General features: G+C 41.2%; 1 protein-coding gene and 1 long non-coding RNA gene across 6 annotated transcripts in view; one reads left to right on the forward strand and one right to left on the reverse strand.

Annotated features, from left to right (window-relative positions):
* Positions 1–1,336: 1,336 nt before the first annotated feature.
* The window catches only part of UBE3C (ubiquitin protein ligase E3C), a 59,593-nt gene continuing 35,801 nt past the window's right edge, over positions 1,337–25,128 (forward strand). For 2 of the 5 annotated variants that reach the window (XR_014556567.1, XR_014556568.1), the window contains exons 1-10: positions 1,347–1,925; positions 7,129–7,182; positions 9,799–9,873; positions 11,053–11,199; positions 13,051–13,166; positions 13,444–13,601; positions 14,369–14,522; positions 14,889–15,109; positions 15,743–15,897; positions 17,624–17,811. Coding sequence is in view for 2 of the 5 variants with exons in the window: in XM_083704682.1 (XP_083560808.1) it covers positions 1,860–1,925; positions 7,129–7,182; positions 9,799–9,873; positions 11,053–11,199; positions 13,051–13,166; positions 13,444–13,601; positions 14,369–14,522; positions 14,889–15,109; positions 15,743–15,897; positions 17,624–17,811 (1,334 nt within the window). In the remaining 3 variants the exon portion in view is untranslated. Of the gene's footprint in view, positions 1,926–7,128; positions 7,183–9,798; positions 9,874–11,052; positions 11,200–13,050; positions 13,167–13,443; positions 13,602–14,368; positions 14,523–14,888; positions 15,110–15,742; positions 15,898–17,623; positions 17,812–25,128 lie in introns of all 5 variants that reach the window. The other 3 variants (XM_083704682.1, XM_083704683.1, XR_014556569.1) reach the window with 3 other exon arrangements.
* The window catches only part of LOC310828096, a 51,452-nt gene continuing 43,255 nt past the window's right edge, over positions 16,932–25,128 (reverse strand). Inside the window, exon 5 of the long non-coding RNA XR_014556651.1 lies at positions 16,932–17,218. This is a non-coding gene — a long non-coding RNA (uncharacterized lncRNA). The remainder of the gene's footprint in view (positions 17,219–25,128) is intronic.

Consider the following 25,128-nt stretch of genomic DNA (forward strand, 5'->3'; position numbering starts at 1 on the left):
CAAAATGACAGGGGCTACAAGTCGTCGCCCCCCCCCCAAATCTTTGACTATGCTTTCTGGAACCAATGGAAGTGGGGAATCTGTGGCCCTTTAGAGATTGATTGACTACTACTCCTATCATCCCTGACCATTAGTTGTTCTGGCTGGGGCTGATGGGAGCTGGTCCAACAACATTGGAAGGGTCACAAGTCTCCCATTTCTGTTGTACTTCAAAACATCTGGAGGGAACCAGATTGTGGAAGGCTCAAGCACCATGTGATATCTCCATGTGTGAATTATGTTGTGAACCTGCCTTTAGTCTAAAGCAAGAACTGGGAACGTATGATTCTCCAGGTGTTGGTGGCCTACAGCTCCCATCATCCCTATTCGTTGACCCTACTGGCTGGGCCTATTGGGAATTGTAGTCCAAAAAATCTGGAGGATACTAGGTCAAAGAAGCCTGGGACACATGGAAGTAGAGCAACCTGTAACCTTCCCAGATGATGTTGGACTTCATTCCTGACTGCTGTTCGTGATGGGGCTGAAGGGCAGTGGTTTTCTTTTCAGGGGGTACTCAAGGGTACACAGTATCCACACCTCTTATTTCTTGTCGTAACAAAGTGTGGCATTGCTGTAACAACTTCATGGTGAGTACTGGCACCTATTTTTCTAGAGAAAAGGCGCTGCTGAAGGAAATTGAAGGGAGTTGTAGCCCATCAACATTTGGAAGACCACAGGTTCCCCACCTGATGTACAGATGTAGGTTTTTTCCTACACTCAAGTGGTGTATCAATTTTATGACATAAAAAAGTACATTTAAAGCAAATGGCTTTCCTCCAAAGAATCCTGAGAACTGTAGAATACTTTTCACAGAGCTACAATTACCAGCGCCCTTAAACAAGTTTATTTTATATTTAATATTTTTTTTAAAATTGTATACCACCGTATGCCTGCTGGTCTCAGGGCAGTTCTACGCATATGGTGTAGATGGGGGGGGGGGGGCGGAATCCAAGAAAAAGTGCAGCCTGCGAACACATCCCAATGAAACCTTTATTTGCATGCAACATAAAAACAGTGGCTACACAGGACAGAAACCCCAAGGAGAGAGGACCCTTTTCTTTGGGAGGGAAACTGCCTTAGGAAGCCCGGGGGCAAAGGAAACTCCTTTCTCAGAAGAGGCGAGAAGCCCCATCAGAGCTGAGGGCACCACGTTGCGTATGTGTTTGTGTTTGCACCCACACCACGAGAACCTGCTCTAAAAACCCCGCCTTGAGCTTCCTCTGCTTTTCCCCCCCGCCTGTCATCATCCTCCCTCAAAAAAGCGCCGGGTGCTCCGTCTCGCTCTCCCGCCTCCCTTTTCCTATAGGAGGCGCGAGCGCGCCCGCGCGCCCGAGAGGCGGGAGCGCGCTGAGGGAAAGCTGCAGTCGGCGGCGGCCATCTTCTTTCAGGAACCGGCTGATTTCCACCGCCCCCCCCACCAATACCCCCCTCCTCCACCTCCGCTGCAAATGAGGCAGCCCCAAGCGAGACCCCTTGCTACTCACTAAGCCGGTGCCGGGGGCGGGGAGCCGGAGGCACACGGAGAGACACCCACACAGGATAATTTGGAAGTGGGGCGGGGGAATCTCCCTTCCTGGCCGGCCGGGGTGCGGAAGGGGCTGAGGGAGGAGGGGGCGCCTCAGCCCTTGGCATTAGGAGCCCTGCGCCGGGAGTGGGCGGGTGGGCGTGAGGCTGGGGGCTTCCTCTCGGGGTCGGGCGCCCCTTCCCCGGTCCCCACCCCCCGCTGGCTCTTTCTGCCCCGCCAAGGTGCTGCTGCTGCTGCTGAGGAGGCGGAGGCTGCTCTCTCTCTCCCCCTCTGGATGGGAGGATAAGCTGTAACCATGTTCAGCTTCGAAGGGGAGTTCAAAACCAGGCCCAAGGTGTCTCTTGGAGGAGCCAGTAAGAAGGTAAGCGACCCCCGCCCAGTGCCTGCGCCGCCCTTCTCAGGTCTCGGGGTCTCTACGCGATTTTTGTCTCCGCCAGCCCCGTTTCCCAGCCTGCCTGCAGATTCCGGTGGGGCCCCGCGAAGCCGGCGTGACTAAGGTTAAATCTGAGCAACCCCCTTTTTCCCGCGGTGTCTAGTGTTTTCTCACCTTTCTTAATAATAATAGTGATTTTTATTATTCCTCCACCCCAAGACTAGGAGGCCTCTGCGGGTGCAGCTCAGCACCAGTGTGTCCTGGGTTTGTTTTTGTTAGGAGGAAAAGGCGCCTGGAGAGTCATTTGTGTCGCCCCGGCTTTGGTCTTTCCCGGAGAGGGTTTGCTTCAAGGCCGAGGGTTTTGAAAAGAGAAACTTGAGATGCTTTGGTTGCGAAATAGCCAGCAAAAAGGCAGAGGCGTGATTGGAAGGGGGCACCGTCCCATTTGTGAAACTCCTGTGGTGCATCAGCTCTTGCAAGTGTCTCCTCGGATCCCTTGGCATCAGCTTGGCATCCAGTTGGGTGAAACGTAATTGTGGGAGGGGAGAGCTAGGGGGCAGCGGATAGGCCTCACTCTTGTGTTGTTAGGGGGGAGAGTATAATAATTTAGTCTGTAATCCTAACACTGTTTACCTGGGTGTGATTGAATTGAGTAGGCATGGTAGGGTTGCGCTGTTAAATTCCCACATTGCAACTCCTGAACTGTACAGGAGTCTGCGAAACACACTGATTCTCGGCACTGCCTTTTTAATACACGATTTGAGGAAAAACCAACTCCAGGTTTCTCAAGTAGATAGGACAGCAAGGAATGCATTCCTTTACTTTGGCCTAGGTTTTTCTTTTCTTTTTTCATTTTCTTATCAGCACTCTCTTACTTCATTTGTAGGCCTCTCCTAGTGCTGATAAAGCACATAGGGGCCCACTAAAAATGTCCATGCACAATATGGCATCTATGTATAGCTTTCCGTTTTTTATTTAAAATAAGTATCTGTAATCTAAATGAAAGGATTAAATAGGGGTGTGTGTGCTTTTTAGGTATTGAGATGGCACAAACTGAAACCTGGCTTGGTTTCAAAACTGTCTTGTGTCTTTTAGTGGTTTAGAGGCTATTTATGCAAGTCATTGGTTCTTAACATAAGTTTCCTGCCTGCAATGGGAGTAATAATGCTTATCTCATAGGATTGCTATGCAAAGGAACAGGTTTACCCACAAATGCAGTCATTTAGCATTTGCTTTAGTTAACTATAACGGCCTGTGTGTTTAAATGTACCCATCATTCAGAATTGAGGCAGACCTAAAAGCAACAGCTGGTCTGGTTTGAAGCTGTTCAGGTAACAAATACAAGATCTCATGAAGCTTGTGAAGCAGTTTGCATACTGAAAGTACTGTGCCAGTTATTAATGAAAATATGCTTTATTTGGATTCTTGATTTTTATTTTTAATTCTGAAATTTAAAATACTTCTCATGAATTGTATGAGATGGGGCCTTTAAATGATATATTGTGCCATAAAGAAATATCACAGCACACCCTTTTCTGCTCAGTGTTACCTAGGCCATATTTTCATGAATCAGATGCACATCAGAAGTATATTAGGTATGTGTAGCTATTCATCTGAATTACTGAGGAACTATCTACTGACACATTTCTGATGGCTAGAAGCCATTTGCGTTCATTAAATCACATGTGCAATACTGTTTTCTGCACTGAAGAAAGAATAAGTCTTGATATGCAAAGACGGCAATTGGCAGGGTATGTCCTATTCTTCAGGAATGTATCTTAGGTGCTTTACATCTTTTGTCATCAAATTATGAACACTAATAGTACCACTTAAAGATTGTGTTGCTTTGCTTAAAAGTTGGGCAGGAATAATATATTCTCGCTATGATTTTTAAATCTCTGTTTAAAATTATTAGGCTGTTTGTGCAATAATATTGAGCGTGATTTATTAGGACTTAGATCAGGGATAGCTGATCTGCAGCCCTGATTTCTACACTGACCCAATAGTTTAAAAAAGTAAAGGTACCCCTGCCCGTACGGGCCAGTCGTGTCCGACTCTAGGGTTGTGCGCCCATCTCACTTAAGAGGCCGGGGGCCAGTGCTGTCCGGAGACACTTCCGGGTCACGTGGCCAGCGTGACGAAGCTGCTCTGGCGAGCTGGCACCAGCGCAGCACACGGAAACGCCGTTTACCTTCCCGCTAGAAAGTGGTACCTATTTATCTACTTGCACTTAGGGGTGCTTTCGAACTGCTAGGTGGGCAGGAGCTGGGACCGAAAGATGGGAGCTCACCTCGCCGCAGGGATTCGAACCGCCAGCCATGGAGTCGGCAAGCCCTAGGCGCTGAGGTTTTACCCACAGCACCACCCGCGTCCCTAACCAATAGTTTGGTAATATGTAAAATAATTGCAGGAAAAAATAAAAACCCTGTTCTGCTGTGGTGCTGAAATATTTCTGCCTTAATTTATCCTGTGAAGACACCTCTTCTCCTTCTGGTGAAGCACTGTTGCAGGAAGGTTTTGGTAGACAGGAAGCAGGAATAAGCACTCTTTAGTGTTACACTGGACCAAAGTGTGCTGACAGTAGAAGAAACCAGTCAGTTTATTGTCCTTAAGATTAGATCTGCCAGGAGAAAGAATGTGACTTTGGATTTCGCATGGAGTACTGGGGAAAACGGAGCTCTTGCGGAGGCTGAAACACTTGCCTTTGTTTGCATTTAAGCTGAAAATTTATAGGGATACAGCGTTATTATTACACTTATATACCGCTTTTCTGCCAAGGTGCCCGATGCTGTTTACTAAAACAAATGAAACAGAATGTAAGGTTGGCCAGGGTGGGGAAACAGTCTTACTGGAGCAGGCCCTGATTTCTTTGCCTTCCTCCCTTGGTGTCTTCCTCTTGGATTATTACCTAAATCACTTGAGAGGATCATTGGTGAACTTGTAGCACACTTTCCCTTCCTTTATTATCTTGTCTCTTTCAGTTTTCCCCATCCCCTGTAAATTTGATCCCACTCCCATCCCCACAGACTGCCTCCCATATATTGGTTTATTCAGTGGAAGCTTTCTGTAAGAATTGCCATGTAAACATGAGGCCCATTCCCTCACCTCTGCTGTGACCCCCTCGATCCAGGTAATGGTGGTGGGGACAGCTAAAGTGGGCCATGGTAGAGCTTTATAAAATGATGCAGAAAATGGATAGACCTTCCCCCCCCCCCGCTCCCCCCCTGCACTTATAACACTGGAACACGGGGTCACCCATTGAAATTGATCCGCAGTAGATTCAGGACAGAAAAAAGGAAGCACTTCTTCCCACAACACATAATTTATGGAACTTGCTGTCAGAGGATGCAGTGATGGCCGTGGCTTTAAAATGGAATTGGACAAATTCATGGAGAAAAGGTCTATCAATGACTATTAGCGATGGCAGCTAAATGGAAGTTCCATGTTCAGAAATGGTATGCTGCTGAATAACAGTTGCTGGAAGGAGACTGTATGAGAGGGCTGTTGCCTTCATGCCCTGCTTGTGGTCTTCCTGGAAGCATCTGATGTGGTGTAAATAGGGTACTGGGCTAGATGAACCTTGGTTCTGATTCAGCAGGTTATCCACACAGTCATCCTGTAATATGTGCTTGACAGATAATTCTGTTGAAATCAGCAGAATATACCTTCAAAGAAATGCATTTGAGATAAGGGTTTTCCCCAAGGATTTAGGAATGTGATGGATGCTTTAGTGCTGGGTCTAATGCTTACATACTACTTAGAGGCAGCTTCCGTTGCTTTAATGGTTTTGTCCATTTGAAACACCTTCGCATTGACTTCTTCTCTAGAGCTCTGTGTGAATGGCGTGAAGGGAGAAGCAAGGGCTTTTATTCTCAGCTCCAGTTTGGCCTGAGAAAGTCACTTTATGTTTTATTTAATGTATTTGTTCTAAAATATTTTTAAAATTGTAAACCACCTCAGGTTACTAAGCAGAAAGGTGGCATATAAATTTAATAAATAACACACATTGGTAAGTTGCATGTCTGATAACTCGGCTATACAGTGGCACCTTGGCTCCTGAACGGCTTAGTTGTCAAACAAACCGACTCCTGAATGCCACAAACCCGGAAGTAGGTGTTCCGGTTTGTGAACGTTTTTCAGTAGCCGAATGTCCGATGCAGCTTCCGCTTGAGTGCAGGAAGCTCCTGCAGCCAATTAGAAGCCACACCTTGGTTTACGAATGGTTTCGGGAGTCGAACGGACTCCCAGAATGGATAAAATTCGAGAACCAAGGTACCACTGTATAGGGAGATCTTGAGTTTGGATCTTCATCTGATGATTGAAATCTGTTGGGTTGACTCAGCATTAGTAATGAGGACGTAAATCTGTGTTGTTTATTAGCCTTTTTCATTGGTTATTGTTAGGCCTGTTATTTTCACTTTAAAAATACTGATAATTAGGCTTATTTGCTATGGCAAATGTTTAGTTCTGCTTTGTGTGAGCAATAGAGAAATATCTTAAGTGTGTAGGCTTCACCACTTCTTTTCTGATATCACTTTATCAAATTATAAAACCAAATAAGGCAATATTGTTAAACAGTCTTTCTACTGTAACTTTCCTTTTTAAATTGCTTTGACTTAATTCCTTAATTACATTATAGTTCCCTAAATACATTCTATCATGGTGCTCAAATGCATGAAATACTTTCATATGCACTTTTCTTTTAGCACCTTCTCTGACATTGGGCTGTGGGTGGGTATTGTTTGGAGAAGATCAGTATTTATTTAGATATTTATATTTTTATTTATGCAGTTTAATTGAATGAACAGTGTGTGGCTGAAACCTTTTTTTTTTTTGAGACTTTGTTGGGAAAATCAGAAATTGTAATGGATGTTCGTTCATTCGTTCATTACTCTTAACTGGTTGTGCCAGTTGAATCCACTGCAGTTTTAAATTGTGTTAATTACTCTAGTCTAATTTAAACAAAATAAAGAAATAATCATGCTCACATTTGTGATGGAGGCCGTTAGGTAGAATGACTTTAGGCTGATTTGTTGTGTGTCATTGAATGTGTTGTATCTAAGCACATAAAGGAGGAAGATGCATGTTACTTTTCTGCAAAATATTTTGGAAAGATGATGTTTATCTTTACGCAAAACTTTAAATGCATTTGTTTAGGTAGAAACAGAATATAATTTCTCGTCTTTTCCAGGAGGAAAAAGCATCTCTTTTGCATCGCACACAGGAAGAGAGGAGGAAACGAGAGGTATGATACAAGTAAAGCCTTTTAAAATAGCTTCCAGTTGAAATATTGTATGATGAAAATGCTGTATGTTTGTATTTAAAACACTGAACAGCTGGACCCCGAGTATCTGAGAGAATACTTGCTGCCGTTCAGTGAGATCCATGGACAGTGCCCTCCTAGTGCAGTGCTAGGTACATAGGATTGTGTGTAGGGGGTGCTGTTTGGTGGTGGCTCCAGAACGGTGGAATTCCTTCCACAGTGAGATTTGTCTGCCTTGTTCTTTTACTCTTAGGCAGTGCGGAACAAGACACCCCTCTCTTGACAGGATTTTGAAGGACGGGTTGGGTGAAGACTGGTTAGCTGATTTGCTTTATAGCTACCTCTTTTTTTAAAGCATTGATGAGCAGTTTGATGCTGTCTTTCGTCCCTTCTTTGTGTTGGAGTTAGGAACTGATTTGGATTAAATTAGTATTTTGTTTTATTGTTTTGTCTTTTTTTATAAGTGTAACCCTCCATGGGGCCTACTGGCAAAGGATGGTATATAAAAATCCTAAATAAATAAAATAGCTTGGGTATTGGCTTTTTTAAACCTCCTTGTTTTCCTCATTTTGTAGTTGCAGAATTTTTGAATGCTAAATAGTAGGGCCCTGCCCTTACATTGTTTTGCACCACATTTAAATTTTGCTGGGATAATGTATGCAAGCATGGTACCTTAGAATTGCTAACATGATCCTGACTCACTAGCAGAAAAACTAGTTGTAGGGCTGAGTCACACACTTGTTTAGCAGACTAGAGCAGTGTTTACTATGCCATTCTCCTTAGGGATTCGTATGATAATGTTTCCTGATTAACCATGGTTTACCGACATATGCATAGGCAGGAAGGAGCTGCCTCTAGCTTTCATCCCCCCCTTGGACTCCAACAATTTCTTTTCCTGCTTCCCCTACAGCTAGGCAAATGTCACCTGAACCAGGGATCATTTACAACCAGTTCTTCTCAGTTTAAAAACAAGCAAACTTCAAGCAGTGGTTCCTGACAGTCTCTGTAGAGTTTGTTAACAAACCACTTTTCTTTATCTGTATGATGCACCAACCCTGCCTTTAAAGGAGAGTGGAGCTGAAAATTGATGGAGTCATGCAGGATGGGGAGGAAAAAGGCGGAGCCTCAGCCTGAGGCTCACTGCAGCTTCTTCCTTCTTGGCTGCATATTACTAAGCCGTGTTTCTGTGTGTTGTGTGAACTGGACTTCAGGCAGTCATGTGAAACACTGCCTATGTTTGAGACTGTACATCCCAACCATCATTATAGTTGATTAACTACAACCATGGAAATCCTTTTGTCAGCTCCAATGAGCAGATAATTTGCCCGTTTCATTATTTGTAAGGCTCTGGTGCAGAAAATGTGCACAAGAAACAAGTCACTCTGAATTTACAAGAATATATTTTGTTACGCTAATGTACTTTTGAAGATGTAGCATATATCGGGAAGAAAACATGACTCAGTCTATTGAGAATAAAATCAGACACGGCTTTAAAAAATGAGTAGTGAAATTGCTACAGTGACCTCAGGCTTCAAACATTTGCAACTATGGGTCACTAATTGACAATTATGCATTCTTGGATGAAACCTATGCCTAATGAGGAGAATATAACTGTCTTGTGTTGTAATTCAGCTGTGTGTTGTGGAAGATCAGTTGCTGCTGCTGTTGAGATTGCTGATGAATTTTCCTGTTTTGTTTCTGTTAAAAAACCTCAGTACAAGTTGATCAGCAGGCTTCCCATTTCCAGGGTCTGTCATTTGAATATCCCTGGCTCACTTCTTCCCAAATCTTTATTCATTCAGTTTCTTATTTCTGTTCTATCATTCCTTCATTTATCGGTGCTGGCACAGTAGTGTATAAAAATCTGAATTCCACCTCAAGTAATCTATCTCCCCCCCCCCCCATATTTAACTTGTAATGCCGTATTCTCATTCCACCAATATCTATTAAACAGATGTTTTAGTCGCTTCGGGTCAACATTTTCTGTTTTGACAGCCATGGGGTACATTAGGAATGCTGGGGCACAGTTATACTGTTGGATATGAGATGCGAGATTTAGTTTTTTATTAGCTGGTGGGAAAAGCAAGGAGCTTTGTAGGGTGGTGATGCTCTGGTCTCTAAACAATGGACGACCTGCCCAAATGCCATTTGGCTCGAGTCTTCAGCATAAAGGCTAGGAACTTAGTTTTTTAAAAAAACATTAGAAGAAACTTTGTTTTAAATTTGACAGATTCGACAGGAAATACATTATATGGTAAATTTGTTGGATATGCATATAATAAAGAGAGCTTGCATCACAGCAGAAAAGCATATCAATGGAAAAGCACAATTCTCCTAATGGTTAGCAAGATATTTGTGTTCCTTTCAGTCTGTCTTGTTTGGCTATGGCTTGGTGTCGGGCAGCGTAAGCCCGTTAGGTGGAGAACCCAGACCTTCTTTACCACAAACTCCACTGCTCGTGTTCCTCTGATACTATTGAAGAGAGAGTTTTTTGTGTGAGGTTATTCAGTGACTGCACATGTGTTTTTCTTGTCAGTGCTTTGTTCTATTAACTACAATGCAGCAAATTTTATATTGACCATTGTCTTGTCTCCTTAGGAAGAAAGGAGAAGGCTGAAAAATGCAATAATCATCCAGTCCTTTGTTCGTGGGTACAGGGACAGAAAACACCAAGTAGGCATTTTTTTTTTTATGATTGACTTTTCTTACATGCTTCTGAGTTTGCACAGTGACCACAGAAAGATATAGCTAACAGGAGTTGACACTGTCACTATTTCAGCCTGCCTTCTAGTCACTTCTATCAGCATGTGCAGAAACAATGTATGCTGATCTGCTGTAGGAAACCCTCTGATACTTACTACTTCCTCAAACCCACAATGTAATAGCCATGTGGACAAGCTTGTACTGTATGTTAGTCATTCTCTCTCTGTAGTATAAAACTCCTGTTCAGTGATTCTCTGGAATGGGATTATTGGTTTCAGCCTATGGGGAAACCATAGTCTTAAATTTAGTTTGGAACTCCATTGAGAAGGACTTGCAATGAATAAGAGCACAGTAAAAATGAACTATAACCATAAATATAAAATATCTATTGTATGGCTTTAAAGAACCCTGTGCTTTCTCCCAGGAACATCTGTTTATGTCCAGAGGTTTGCCAAATACCTTCATTTGACTGCAGCTCCTTGTGCTACATAGGAAGCTCTGTAGCCTGACTTTTGGAAACAGGCCAGTGGGCAGGAGCAAACTCTACACATAGCCCTTTCAATCCTTGCCTGTGTAAAAGTGCAATAAAATTATGGAAATATGTACAGTAGTTCTAATCTGGAACATTTATTCATATATATAGTCGTAATGTCTGTTGGGAAACTTGTTTATTGTTAGTCTCAATTAGATGAATAATGCAGTAGAAGATGAATTCACACAAAAGTAATTACTTCACATTAATTTTATTCTTGGTTCATTCTAGCTTTCAAAATGAGTTCTAATTCTGCTCTTTGTACATGGGCAGTTCTGTTTCCATAGGATTTGAGGGAGTTGATGTGTACAGATGACAATACTTGTACTATACTGACTGATTATGCTTTTAAAATTTCTGAAAATGCTATGACATAACTTTGCATTTTTGCACCTTTATGTACAAGCCAATTTAACCTCCACACTTGGCCTTGAGCAAGTGATTGTTCCAACAATGTACCTCGGGTTATAAACAAAAATCAATGCTGAAGAAATTATATGCATAAAATTGTTCATTGGGGAAAGCTGCAGCTTCAAATGTGTATATTGAAATCTTGCCTGTGTTTCATAATGTTGACAGTACAGTACATTAACTTAAATTTTATTCTTCAATTTAAGTATTCCATTCAGAGGAGTGAATTTGATTACTGTGCTAATCTAGCACAATCCGGAGGAAGTTTCTCCACCGCCAATGGAGCAAATCTGACTCTTTTAGTTCGCCAACTTCTGTTTTTCTATAGGCATAATGAGGATTCTAAACGTTTGGTAAGTACTCAATGAGAGTGATTCCAGTTTCTTGTGTGTTTTTAGTAATTATTTTTAATTTCTTGGTTGTCAGTACTAAATGATCTGTTCAAAAGACAGTGAGGTTGAATCTGGACATGCAGAAAGTTAATTGTCCTTGCAGAGAGGGGGTAGCTTTCCCATTCTTCCTCCTCTTCTGATAGCAACCCAAAGAAAGGACTCCTTCCCTCCCACAAGGCCAGGGTTTCACTAAGGCCAGTATACCATCTGCTACAAGAGAATGGTGCCACCCCAAAAAAATCCCCACTTCCTTATCTGTGGGAAAACATGCTTTCAGTTTTCATGCTGAAGTGTGTGGATCCATCCAAAGTTTTGGAGAACATTACATCCTAATAAACATGCAGATGCTTTCATAAAGTCAGTGCTATCTAACCTTAAGGGCTTTATTTATTTCATAAAATTATGTAGCAGCTTATAGTTAATGGAAGATGGCACAGGCTCATTTGGCTGAGTATGCATGGGAGGGATGGACAGACGGACAAGACTTAGGAATGTACCTGAGACTCATAAGTTTCTCTCAAGAGTGGCTCTTTCATATTAAAACCTTTCTGCAATTCTCATGAGGTAACAACAAAATAAAACGTATATGCAACACCCAGAAATTAGTTTCTTCCCTTGATACATGTTGGTGTTTAAATGTAATAAAGCTGAAGTGTGGAATCTTTGGGGGTGGGGGTCAGAGTGGTGAGGCCACATCACTTTCCTTCTCTTAAAAGCAGTTGCAGGGCACTGGATGTGTATGGTTGCTAATCCGTTTGCTTGTGCTAGTTCCTGGATTGTCCCTCTACACACACTCCCCTACTCCACTGAAGCAGCTATTAGCCATAGATGGTAAAGATCATTGTGGTACCTTTGTTTTTTACCCTCCATGGCTATCAGTAGCTTGGGAAGGGGGATTTAATTTAGGGCCAGAGCATAATTTTGTGTGTGTGTGTGTGTGTGTGTGTGTGTGTGTGTGTGTGTTTGTTTAGGGAGAGTTAGCCTCTTCATCCTCAAGAAACCTATCCACATAGGGTGTCCTAGTGGCTGCCTTTACCAAAAAGAAAAAGATGTTCAGCTATCATGTTGTACATCTTGTTTGCCCCTCAATTATCCCTTATTTTCTGAACACAGATTTGTTTTTCTCAGGAATAAAGCAGGAGAAAATAACCTGGTCTGTTATTCAAGCTTGGTGCAGACAGATTTGGGACCACCTCGTTATGACAAACTAATGTGCCATGTAAAGATAGCGAACAACTTGCCCAAAATTGGAACCTTTGTCTACCATTTCTTGCCTCTTCTTGGCATACTTTCATGACATATGACCAACCACAACACTACCCCCCAATCCTAGATGCTTTGGTCGTGTTGATTTTTTTAAAAAAATTCCTGTTTTGGGGTATTCTGCTTGGGGGCAGGTGGGGATTAACAGTCTTACATGATGCTAATTAAGAATTAGAAATAAAGGTCTGGGAGAGGAAAAAAGTCTCAGCTTGGCACCAAGCAGACATTATGTTGGTCATACGTTTCTAGGGAGAGTGTTCCATAGTTAAGGCCAGGGGTGGGGCACATCATGGTGAAGGCCCTCTCAGCATTTGAGATTAGAACCCATTGCCCTCCAGATATTGTTGAACTTTAGCTTCCATCAGTCATATCCAGCATGGCCAAGGTCGGGTATGAAGAGAGATATAATCTGAAAACATCAAGTCACCATTCCTGCCTTAGATGCTCGTGCATGCTTTATGTACATGAACAGTCACAAAAAGCACCAGTGTTACTTCTTAGAGCATTTTAACACTTGTATCTGTGGATGTCTTTTCCCCCCATCTCCAGATATGGATATGTCAGAACTTGATTAAGCAGAATTCTCAGTTTGTGAAGCAGCTTGATGGCCCTGAGAAACCTACATGCCTGTTCCAGATAAAAAGGCTGTTGGGCTTATGTTGCAGGTAAAAACGAATAAACTTAATCTGCTCACCGCGGACTTAACCATGTTCCTTAACTGAATTAGCTCACTTAAGGCTACAAATCTATAGTAAATATGTTAAATGGCCATCCTGAAGTCTTTGGCCCCACTTGGCTCTATGGACAAGAGCACATTACGTTTTCTTTTGAACTCTGAGGTCTGAAATCTTACTTCATTGTTTGCAAGTTAGAATTGTATTCCTTTTTCGCTAGAAGGGAAAAGCTATACCAGTTGAGTGACAAGTTTTATTTTTGTCATAGATTGCTGCAAAGCTGCAATGATGACAGTCTGAATGTTGCACTTCCTATGAGGATGCTTGAAGTATTTTCATCTGAGAATACCTATTTGCCTGTTTTACAAGATGCCAACTATGTAGCATCAATAATTGAACAAATCTTGCACTACGTGATTCAAAAAGGTTCGTGTAATGATTGCTTTTCAAAATTTTATTGAACTTTGAATATGTAACAGCTGCCAGCTTTGTGAATGAGCTACATTTACAATTGTGAATATTGCAGTAATACTGAAATGAAACATAATTTTATTATGTCTTCGAAAATGCTGTTTCTTATTGAAATATTGTAAGTGTTAATGCCTTGCAGATGGTTGTATATGTTTTCAAATATTTCCTGATGCTTTATTCAGTTTTTTTTAAAAAAATGTATGTTATTTTTTACTCTTGTTATTTTAACTTGTCATGGCTTTAATGTTCATATTGCCTTATTGTTAGCAGTATTGAGAACATTCTTCCTTAAGAATGGCATGTAAGTGTTTAATGCAGAGTCCATGGACTACTAGGCTCAAATTCCATAATACTATGAAACAGCAGATTTAGCTGGTGTTTTGAAGAGCCACTGCTTTGAATTGGCACTATTTCCTAGATTTAAATAAAACTAATTTTTGAATTTGATTAACTAGATGAGATCAGTTGCCAGTTTTTTTATTAGTTTATCAGCTATGCTGCTAAAATTATAGTTACTGTATTAAAGCACATCTCACAATGTGGTCTTTGGACCATAAAAGCTGGTACTTGGCATCCTACAAGACTCTTAGTTGTGTTTCTGCAACGTTTGACATGCCTCTGCCTCTGAAATATATTTTAGTCAGTTGTAAAATAATTTTATTGTTTAAAAATAAATGTATACCTTAAAATGGGTACAAATGCTTGAATTCTTTTTCTTTCAGGATACTACAGGTCTCTTTATCTGCTAATAAATAACAAGCTTCCATCAAGTATTGAGTATTCTGATGTGTCTCGAGTTCCTATTGCAAAAATATTGTTAGAGAATGTTCTGAAACCATTGCACTTTAATTATAGCTCCTGTCCAGAAAATGCCAGGTAAGCACATTTAGTTGTGCATTGGTATGTATTAGTTAAATTCCCCCCCCCCCCCTTACCATGGCAAAGCACTAATAGGTACTAATGGAACAAATATGTAAAGCTTTGTGGAATGACTAGATCATCTCTTTTTAGTCTTGAAACAGCCTCTTATTACTGTTCTGCAGACTTGTTTAGCAAAAATAAATACAGTAACAAGAGGGTAGAAACAGAATTGATAAAATGCACCTTGGCAATTACAAAGAAAATAATCCCAGTGGGTAAAATATATTTCCAAACTTGAATATTTTATTGTATTGTCAATGTAGCGGTGGAAAGGTATGTTCACATTTCCCATAAAGAGAATCCTTTCTTTACCTTCTGCAGGCAACAGAATTTTGCTGCTTTTACAGAAGAATTCCTGGCAGCACCTTTTACAGATCAGATATTTCATTTCATCATTCCAGCGCTTGCAGATGTGAAGACCTGTTTTCCTTATGAACTCTTTTTGAATGCACTATTGTTAACAGAAAGCAGGCGTTTGAGGAAAAGTGAGAGAGCTCCTTGGCTTTTCTACGTTGTTCTAACTGTTGGGGAAACCTATTTAGGTATGTAAAGCATATTTAATCAGTTAAAGTATCCATTTGTTATATGCAGTCCCTGCAGTAGCTGGCTAGGTGCTTTACAGTTGCAAATATTATTATTATTACAACAACTATTATGCCTCTTCTACTACAGCCTATCTTTCCTCCAAAGGCCTTAAGGGAGAGCACATTGTGATTCACTGCATTGTTCACCTTAAGACCTTTGTGAGGTATGTTAAACTGAGAGTTAATTGACTGGTCTTTGGTCACATTCCTACTTTCAACCTTGAACATCCCAGTGAAAATTTAGCAGGTTGACTTCATACTGTTGTTAAAAACACACGGTGATCGTGATATTCGCAATAGAATAAATATGTGGTTTTGATTTTTTACTGATCTCAGAAACCCAATGCATAATTTAATCATTGTCTTTAGGTTCTCAACAGTGAGGTCTTAAAAACTTAAGAAAGCCCAGACTCTCAAGATTTGAAAAATCTGCACACCATGTGGCCTATGAACCATATATATTTTACTTATTCCTAAAATACGCCCAGTATCAGCAGCGGGTGTGCTCAGTTTCTTACAAAGAGTCATAAGTGATCCCTGTTCAGTATTTCTGTGTTCTTTATTCTGTATTTAATCTTTTCCTCAATATAGGATCTCTTTCAGAAGAAGGGCTGCTTGTGTACCTGCGAGTACTTCAGACATTTCTTTCTCAGTTACCGGTGTCTGCATCAGGTGCAGACTGCCAAGATTCAACCAGTGACTCTGAAGATGAAGATGAAGGAATTAGCAAGACGACTTCCATGCCTGTAGGTATTAAATGTTGTCAGAAGAAATTGCACAGTGGTAACACTCAAGCTTGGAGTAGGCTTCCTCTGCTGTAATACTCCATTCTTCTTTGGCTTTTGCAGCAAAATATGTTGGCAGTAGTTAACTTATATTTGGCTTGGATCTATTTACATGTGGACGGTTTGCAGTTTCCCCTGTATTTTCTGTGTGGGGAAGCACAAATGTTTAACATTTTGTGTGTGTTTAACTTCGAATATTGTGTGCAGTGCCTCTCCCAACCTACCTCATTTCCAGGTGTTTTGTTGCAGACTGCTTACAGTGGCTTTTTCATGGCTAAGCATGTCAATTGCAGTCACATAGCACATTACACAGGTGGCTGCATAATGTACTGTGATTTATTGTGGAAGAGAATGGAATTCTAATGGGGGCATAGAATTTAATGACTGTTCAGAGAGATCAGTGAGGTGGTGTATAAAAGCCTCACTGCTCTTTGTATGCATTTATAAATAGAAGCCTGATTTGTCAATTTCAGGTAGTGAAAAATATTAAAGTTGCTGGTATTAGGCATCACACATTGCACTTGGGCACATGCTAGTAGACACTCTTTTTTTACAACAGGCTTTGAACTAGTCGTTAGTATCTAGGGTTTTTTTTAAATAGATGTTCGGATTTGAGAATTAAGTCATTGTTACGTTTCTTACATGCTTTTGGAAAACTGACCTTGAAAATGCACAAATGAAAAATAACTCTGGTCTTTAAACACTATCTTTATTGGGTATCTTGCTTGAATATAATTTGTTAATAAAGCCAAGGACACAAAAGGAAATAACTAAAAAGCGAAGATCTGGCATAAGTTAACCAAGACTTGAAACCACATTTCTGAAGAATTTGAATACTTGGAAATTAGCTTTCAGTGGTTAACCAAAACATTAGGTGAAACTTTGTAGAACAAGAGCCGCAATACGGTGTGGAAAGTTCAATATTTTACTCTTTTAGGTCAGGGGTCCTCTGGCTCATAGCCTCTTTGTTGGAAGCACACTAGATTTTGCAGTGTGTGTGAATGGGTGTGGGTGTGTGGATGAATTGAATTATGTGAATGGGATGTTGCGTGTGTGCCTGCCTTCCTGCGTGAAGGAATGTAGCCCTTGGGCTGAAAAATATTCCCAGCGCTGCTTCAGGTTGTCCATAGAGTGATGCTTTCTTTACTCATCCAGGTGTGTGCAAAGATCCAACATACTGGAGCGGCAGGCCATTGCTGTACTACGTTGCAATCTTCAAACTGATTATACAAGTATTGCAGAGCTTTTCTTCATGGCAGCCTTCTTTATTATTCATCCAGTACTAGGGTAGTAGACAAGGAACCCAGATAGAACAGTGGAACAGCCCTTCAGAGAAAAGAGACTAAATCCGCCCCCATTGTGATTAAACTGCTCAGGCATACTGCATGGCTGGTGCTGATCTGTGACTGAGTTCTCTCCCCTCCACCTGCCTTTTAGGTGGTGTGGCTTGCCTTGAACAGAAGGACTAATATAGTACCAGCCTCTTCCATGTACTGTGGGATTCAGAAGTGTATCTTTGCATTTCTAAATCTATTTAGAAAGTAGAACTGATATCCTGCTTTTGCTGAAAATTGCAATAAGTGCTTTGAGACTTGTTAGCTCCTCCCACCCAAAAGAGGTTAATATACATCATTATTTAAAAAGCACAGATTCTTTGATATGTTAAAAAATTTTTTTCCTTATGCAGGGAGATGGAAGAATATCAGTCCAATATATAACTGAAGAGTGTCTTTCAAAACTGGATACAAAGCAGCAGACAAACACTCTGCTAAACATGGTTTGGAGAGATTCAGCTAGTGAAGAAGTTTTTACTCTGATGGCTTCCATCTGTCACACATTGATGGTGCAGCACCGAATGATGGTGCCAAAAGTCAGGTAAGAAAAATGCATTTGCAGACATAAATCTACAAATTTAGGGGCAATTCTGGCATTCTTTCCTGTGTGCCTGAAACACTGGTCCTATGTTAACTCTACTTCATTAGCAGTATGTGTTGGAATTATTTGGAAGCTCACTGTCCAGAAGCCCAAGAAATGTACTAAGGACAACAGGATATAGGCCAGTTCTCTTTCATTTTGACATTTTTTTGGTAAAACTGAGGTCCTTGGTTGCTTTGATATAGAAACAGATCATTTTATTTCATTGACTATGCACTTGCTGAGAGAACCTTGAAAACAAGGCTGTGGTAGGGATCTCTAGATGTTTGGAAACCAGGAGGCAACGAGCTTTCCATCTTAAACTAATTTAGATCTTAACTATTGTGGGTTTCCCATGTACCCTAGGCTTTTAAGGGCTTTTTCGACTGTGGCTCCAATCTGGTGGAACGCTCTGCCACAAGAGACTAGGGCCCTGCGGGACTTGACATCTTTCCGCAGGGCCTGCAAGACAGAGCTGTTCCACCAGGCCTTTGGTAAAGGTAGTGCTGTTGGCCAATAAGAAATTCCATAATGGGGAAATACCTCTTAGGCCAACCAAAATGTGACAAAAATAGTGTGCAAGCTTCTGAGTTCTCTGGAACTCAACTGGCTTTAAAAAAAGGTATTTCCCTAATGTGGATTTTGGAATTTTATAAGAATTTTTATTCCACCTTGACAACTTAGCCAAGCTGCTGACCATTACCTTTTGCCCACATTAGCCGTTAACCCCTCCAAAAACTTAGCACCTGTGAATTATTGGGCAAGGCTCCATCCCAGACCAGTTGAACAACATTATTCACATGGGTATGGCAATGGAATGTGCCTTGCTCACTGTTTTTAAGTGAAATAAGCAGGCTAGTTGCTAAAGCAGCATGAAGGCTTTCCATGCTTTCTATAGAATAGCCAACTCACATTAGGAATACAAATGCAGCACTACAAGCTTTATAAAAATTGCCGGTAGTACACTTGTTAGACGAGTGGATAGAAATGTGTAGTCTTACCACTCAGAATCCTAATAAACACGAATCTAGTTTTCTAAGCCCAAGGGTGAATTTTTGTTTATTTAAAATACGTTAAGCCGCTCGTCGTCATAACTGATTGCAGGGCACAATACATGTATAAAACCATAAAATTTAATTATATCTAATACAGGCAGTGACCATTTTAGGCATGTCTGATATGTGTGCGACTATGCACACGCGCGGGGGACGCAGGTGGCGCTGTGGGTAAAAGCCTCAGCGCCTAGGGCTTGCCGATCGAAAGGTCGGCGGTTCGAATCCCCGCGGCGGGGTGCGCTCCCGTCGTTCGGTCCCAGCGCCTGCCAACCTAGCAGTTCGAAAGCACTCCTGGGTGCAAGTAGATAAATAGGGACCGCTTACTAGCGGGAAGGTAAACGGCGTTTCCGTGTGCGGCTCTGGCTCTGGCTCTGGCCAGAGCAGCAATGTCACGCTGGCCACGTGACCCGGAAGTGTCTCCGGACAGCGCTGGCCCCTGGCCTCTTGAGTGAGATGGGCGCACCAACCCCAGAGTCTGGCAAGACTGGCCCGTACGGGCAGGGGTACCTTTACCTTTACCTTATGCACACGCGCATTGCGCTGAACCTGGGAGTGCCCCGAAAATGTTGTAAAAACATCACAATGGAGGGCAGGGGTGGAACAGGGCAGGGCGCCTTACGTGGACCCTGCCAATGCACATGGGAGACTGGGACGTAATCCTGGCTCAAATTGGTTGCTGCCCGTATACAATTTAAAGGGGTGGGGGACACCTGGAACTGCATAGATAGTCTGTGCAGTTCTCTCAGAACTTGGTGTATATGAGTCCAGCTGGCTAAGCTAAACTTTTCTCAAACAGCAGCTCCACATGCCCTATGGGGCTGTGGTGGTGATGGGTTAGTTTCAAAAACAGTTTATTGATATATCTTTGTGGGTGGGTCCAGCTATTAACGCAGGGGAACAAACTAAAAACCCTGGCCCGCCTCTTTAAGAGGTTAGCTAAATGTGAGAGGTTTTGATTAGAAAGACTTAAACATTAAATGTAACTGTGGACCTTCATAAAATACTGACAAATACAAGAGGTAGTGATTGGCGTTGGCTGACACCCCCCCCCCAAAAAAAAAAGTGGTACAGCTACTTCTTTAATTTTAAACTCACAAGAAATGGTGAATTGCACAGTTACTGGGAATACCATAAATACTCCTGGTATTTTGGGAATGCCCTACTACAGTAGGCTCAAACTGCTTGGTAAACAACGATATAGAAAGCTAAGTGGTGCAGTCTCTTTAGCCCACTGGTGTTTATAGCTACTCAAGGAAGTAAGATGTCAGTGAAACTGTGATCACTTGATTAGGGTAATTAGTTCCTTGTCAACTAATGGCATTAGAACAGGATGTGAGACCTGGAGATCATAGCAGAAGCTGAATTAGTATGCCTCTCTTTATTGCAAGTGGTCTATTGCCTTGGATAGTAATTAAGGGATTTAAATGGACCATTGCTCTGACTTGTGGTTTATTGGTGAACTGTGCAGTAAAGGTGCTTAATTAGTGACGTTTCTATAGCCTTAATTGTATGACGCCAGCCTCTATTTCCTCCAAGGAGCTGTGCTTAAAATCCTGTAGTTCTTTGTGTGAATTTATTTGGTTTTGCTTCCAGGTTATGAAAGTGGTTAACTTTAATTGTGTGCGTGTTAAGCTGGCAGCCCTTTCAGACCCACAGCTCACCTTTAACCCAAAGGGGCCTGCTTTTAATTGTTTTACTGTCTGCCTTTCTCTTCTTTGGGTGACAAAGGAGAGATTTCTGGCAGGTGCAGCTTGGCATGCAAGATATGTGTACCTGCTTAAATTTACTTTTATGTAATCAGTCAGTAAAAATAAGGGCGCTCTACCCTCCTTTCTTGATCACCCCTTTCTGTTTTTTTTATTTTCTAGTTATGAGGGGTGGAATACTAAATGAAAAATGGTGTTCGTATTGTTGGAATGCCCTACCACACTCAAAGACGAAAGTATTCAATTAGAGCAATATACTGATTTCCAGTTCCATTTCTGGGAAAGTTGTTCTCTATGGAAGAATTAAAATATTGTATTTACTGCTCTCTATTAAATACATTTTTATTGATCTGTTACCATTAACTATAGAGTTCAACATTCTATACTTTCCCTTTTTTATGCAAAAAGCAGAGTTACACATAAGGGCAGGTTAAGAGTGCATTCCTAACATCTTTGTGGTGTGTTCACACTTGCAAAGCTGCTGAAATAAATATTTCCTTATCTTCGCAGCCATTTGGTAGACGGTGGACTCTATGTTGCTGTGCTAGTGTTTGTGCCAATGTAAGCACAGGGCATTGCTGCAGGTCAGGCTGCAGTGAGTGCACAGGCCCTGAGTGTGTGCTGTGAGAAAGCAATAAAGATCAGAGGCAAGCAGTAGCACTGGTCAGTGTCTCTATTCCCTGCCTTTTACCTTTGTCTTCAAGTTAGGAGTTAGGAGGATCCGGGGCATGGTCTGAAGGATACAGCAACTTTGCTGAAGCTTAAGAGATCTGGGTCTGGTCTGTTCCTGAGTGGGAAAGTGCCTGGGAGTCCTATGTATGTCATCTGGAGCTCCATGATTGAAGAAAGGTGGGATATAAATGTAATAAATAGATGAGAGACATGGAGTATCTGTATGATGGAAGGGCCCAGTTACTATGTGTATTTAAACCCGCCGGAGCCTGTGGACTTCCTCAAAGCACTTCTACTTGAAGCAGGCGGGGGACAGGCAAAGAATCCTGCTTTGTACAGGATCCGCTTGCTCACTCAAAGGAGAAGGTGCTGCCTGTCAGCTGATATCATATGTGACATCATCTGATGGATGAGTGGGCGTGGTGTGGGGAAAATGGCCTCACGGGCCGAATTGGACTCCCTGATGGGCCAAAGGTTCCCCATCCTGTTCTAATTGAGAAAAACAATTTAGCTCAATGTCTACCCAGAAGGAAGTCCCATTGATTTCAGTGAGCCTTACTTCTAGGTAATTGAATATTAGATTGCAGCCATACTCTCCTCCCATGCATATGTCTGTACTGGGAGTACTAGTTCCTTTTAACTGCCTGTTTGATTTTTCAGTAAATGGGAATGTCAGGATAGATTCTAGAATAACTAGGACTATATTATGCTATTGAGTCTATTTCTATGTTGTGTCAGCACTGTGAAGCACCAGGTGTACAGAGAAAAGCAATTTTGGAATAAATTGTGCCTAAAGAAAATGACCATTTGTTCTTAAGCAGTTAGTTCTTACACCTCTAATCCATCTTTGCCAATGTGCTATTGTGGTTAAATAACTGAATGTTTTCATTTCCTATAAAACCCATGTGACTATTCTTTGTAGTTCTTGCTAATTTCATTTCATCTAGAACTCTCTTCTGGGTTTTTTGCTTTTTTTGGTAAAATTAGTTTGAATTGTCTGCCTTCTAATTTTGTTTCCTGTCTGCTTGTTGCCTGTCAACATGGATAGAAATTCAGAATAGACTGAAATTTTCAGAAGTACCAGCCAGAAGTAAAATAATGAATTATTGCTTTTATTCCCGGTTAAATATGGCTATGAGAGATGACTTTGTCCGATGGAATTGTAGACATCCATCTCTCAGCTACTATTTTGTTATGCCTATAATGTTACATTTTTAGTTGGTCAAAGTTAAATGCACACTATATTTCTGCAAAATCAGATATTTGAATTGCTGAATAATTCACAAGTTGTTTGCTGTGTTTTATTTTTCCCAGTTTGGAAGGGAAAAACTTGATTGGTATTTACTGGTTCCATGTTGAGCATGGAAATCTGAGGCATAGGAAGTATGAGCTATGGCTTGTGCGGCACCTGCTTTGGGTCAGGGCTAGGCTGCAACCATGGGTAGCAGTGGCGTAGCGTGGGTTGTCAGCACCTGGGGTAAGGCAAGTAATTTGCGCTCCCTAACCCGTGGGATTTGCGCCCCCAACCCTAATTCCCAGATGTTGCGCCCGGTGTGGCCAGCCCCCCCTGCACCCCCCACGCTACGCCACTGATGGGTAGCTAGAACCAAATTGAGGCTTGGAAGGGGGGACTCTCAGGAACATCCTGTAGAGGATTCTGGATTTTTCTGTTGACTAAACAAAAACAGATTGAGACTAGTGCAGGGGTGGCTAACCTTTGGCTTTGAAGATGTTGCTGGACTGTGGTTCCCATCATCCCTCACCATTGACTATGCTGTCAGGTGCCATAAGAAAGCTGCAGAGATAGCGCACCCTGGTAATGATCTCTTTCAGCTTCTGCCTTCTGGAAGAAGGTATAGGGTTATAAAGACCAGGACTAGCCGCCTGAGAAACAGTTTCTACCCAAGTGCAATTCTGGTTCTAAACGCAGCATAGGGAGTCTTTATAGTATATTGTATTTTAAAATGGGGTTTCAGAGTTTTTAGGGGGGTTTGAATGTTTTTGTAGATTTCCAATTTCATTGTTCTGTATGGGACAATGACAATAAAGATATCGTCTATCATTGATTGGGGTTGATGGAATTTGTTGTACAGCAACAACTGGAAGGACATACAAGGGCTGTAGAGCACATGCTTTGCATGCAAGCAATCCCAGATTTTTTTATTTAAATCAGATTTTTAAATTTTAAATTGGATTTTTAAAATAAAATGCTTTTGGAGGAAAAATCTTTCTAAATATAGTTTTCTATTTATGTTACATTATAGTCCAAAGGCTATTCATCAGGAAATAAGATTTGTTTTAAGTTTTTCATGTGTGCTAAAACTCAGTCTAAGGTGTTTAAAAAAGTTTAACCACATCAGTTAACAAACATGGATACATATGCTGTAATGTTATTGTTTCAGTTAAATAAATTGTTTAAATTGTTATTAAGGAAATGATTATTTTTCTCCTTCCAATAAAGTACACCATCTGGTTGTAAATATTAAGATTATACCTTTTTGTAAAAAAAAAAGATTAAAATCAAGTCTTACTGACTAGTGATTTAAATTGTGATTTAATTCGTGGTTTAAATCAAATCCACCCAGATGAGAACTGCTCATCTTCTAACATTAGGCAGATGAGACTCAGGAATTTCACCTTTCTAGTTAGAGAGAACCCATATTTTCAGAGAAACTGTTCAAGGCACCTCTGGGAAGCAGTTGTGCTTCACGGAAACCTTCTTTGCAAAGTGAAGAACATTTATCAATGTATCGTGAAATTACTATTCTGACCTTGTGTTAAAATCCGCATGCCACACTGCATAAAAATATCTAGAGAGCGTCTTGCTTGTTTGTGCAGGATAGAAGTCCTGGACAGGCATTAGCAAAAAGGCAGCATTTGTTTACAGTTCCTTGCTGGTGTTTCCGAATGGCTCACTTAATCTTATGCAATTGCAGTCACATCTGTTATCTTCTACCTGTAGCACCTTCCAGTTTGAGGGAAGTGTCAAAATGTGTTGCCCTACTGTGGTGACCTTTTATCCAGCTGTATGAGCTTGTCTCATTCTATTGTATTCTCTTCATTAACTTAAATGGTCTCTGTGGGAAACTGGGCCCAATTTATGACCTAGCCAGAAAATCTTGCCTTTAACTAATTAACTTACAGCATCACCTCAGCTAAATAAAGCTTAATGGGTCATTTAATCTCTCCCATTCCAACAGAAATAATTTTACACTTTTTTTAATAAAAAAAGAGAAGCCGAGGGTCACAAGATACCCTTCTGCCAAACACACACAAATCATGTACTCTTTGTGAACAACTAGATGCTTGCTTAGAGAATCTGCAGGATTCACATAAAATTGCTGTGCTTTACCCAGCTCTTCCCTTAAACTTAAGAGATGTAAAATAAATAAAGACAAAGCCTTGGAGGCCTTTGGCAGCCCAGTAGTTCAAGATGAAATTGGATACTTCCTCCTTCCAACTCCCCATTATTTGAAGCTAGTTATCTCATATTTGTTCTATTTAAAATATTTTTATTTTGTTTCTCAGTCAAAGACTCTCAAGTTGGCTAATAACATTTTAAACAATACGTATATTCAAATTACAACAATTAAAACAAAATACTAAAACTGACTCCATTAGCAGACAGTAATAAAACAGCAGTACAATCAAATGCTACTAAAAGCTAGAGAAAATAAAATATCCTAACAGATAATATGTGTTGGGTGGGATGTGTTAATGTACATAAGTAATTGGGTTATGCTGCTTTACAATTGCTGCCAGAAATGGGAAAAGGCCATTTAAATCTTGTTTTAATTTCATTTGAATTCTTTAAGCGTTAATTGTTTATAGAGCTGTGGTTGTAG

This window comes from Podarcis gaigeae (assembly GCF_964106915.1).
Source record: "Podarcis gaigeae genome assembly, chromosome: 12".
Classification (NCBI taxonomy): domain Eukaryota; kingdom Metazoa; phylum Chordata; class Lepidosauria; order Squamata; family Lacertidae; genus Podarcis; species Podarcis gaigeae.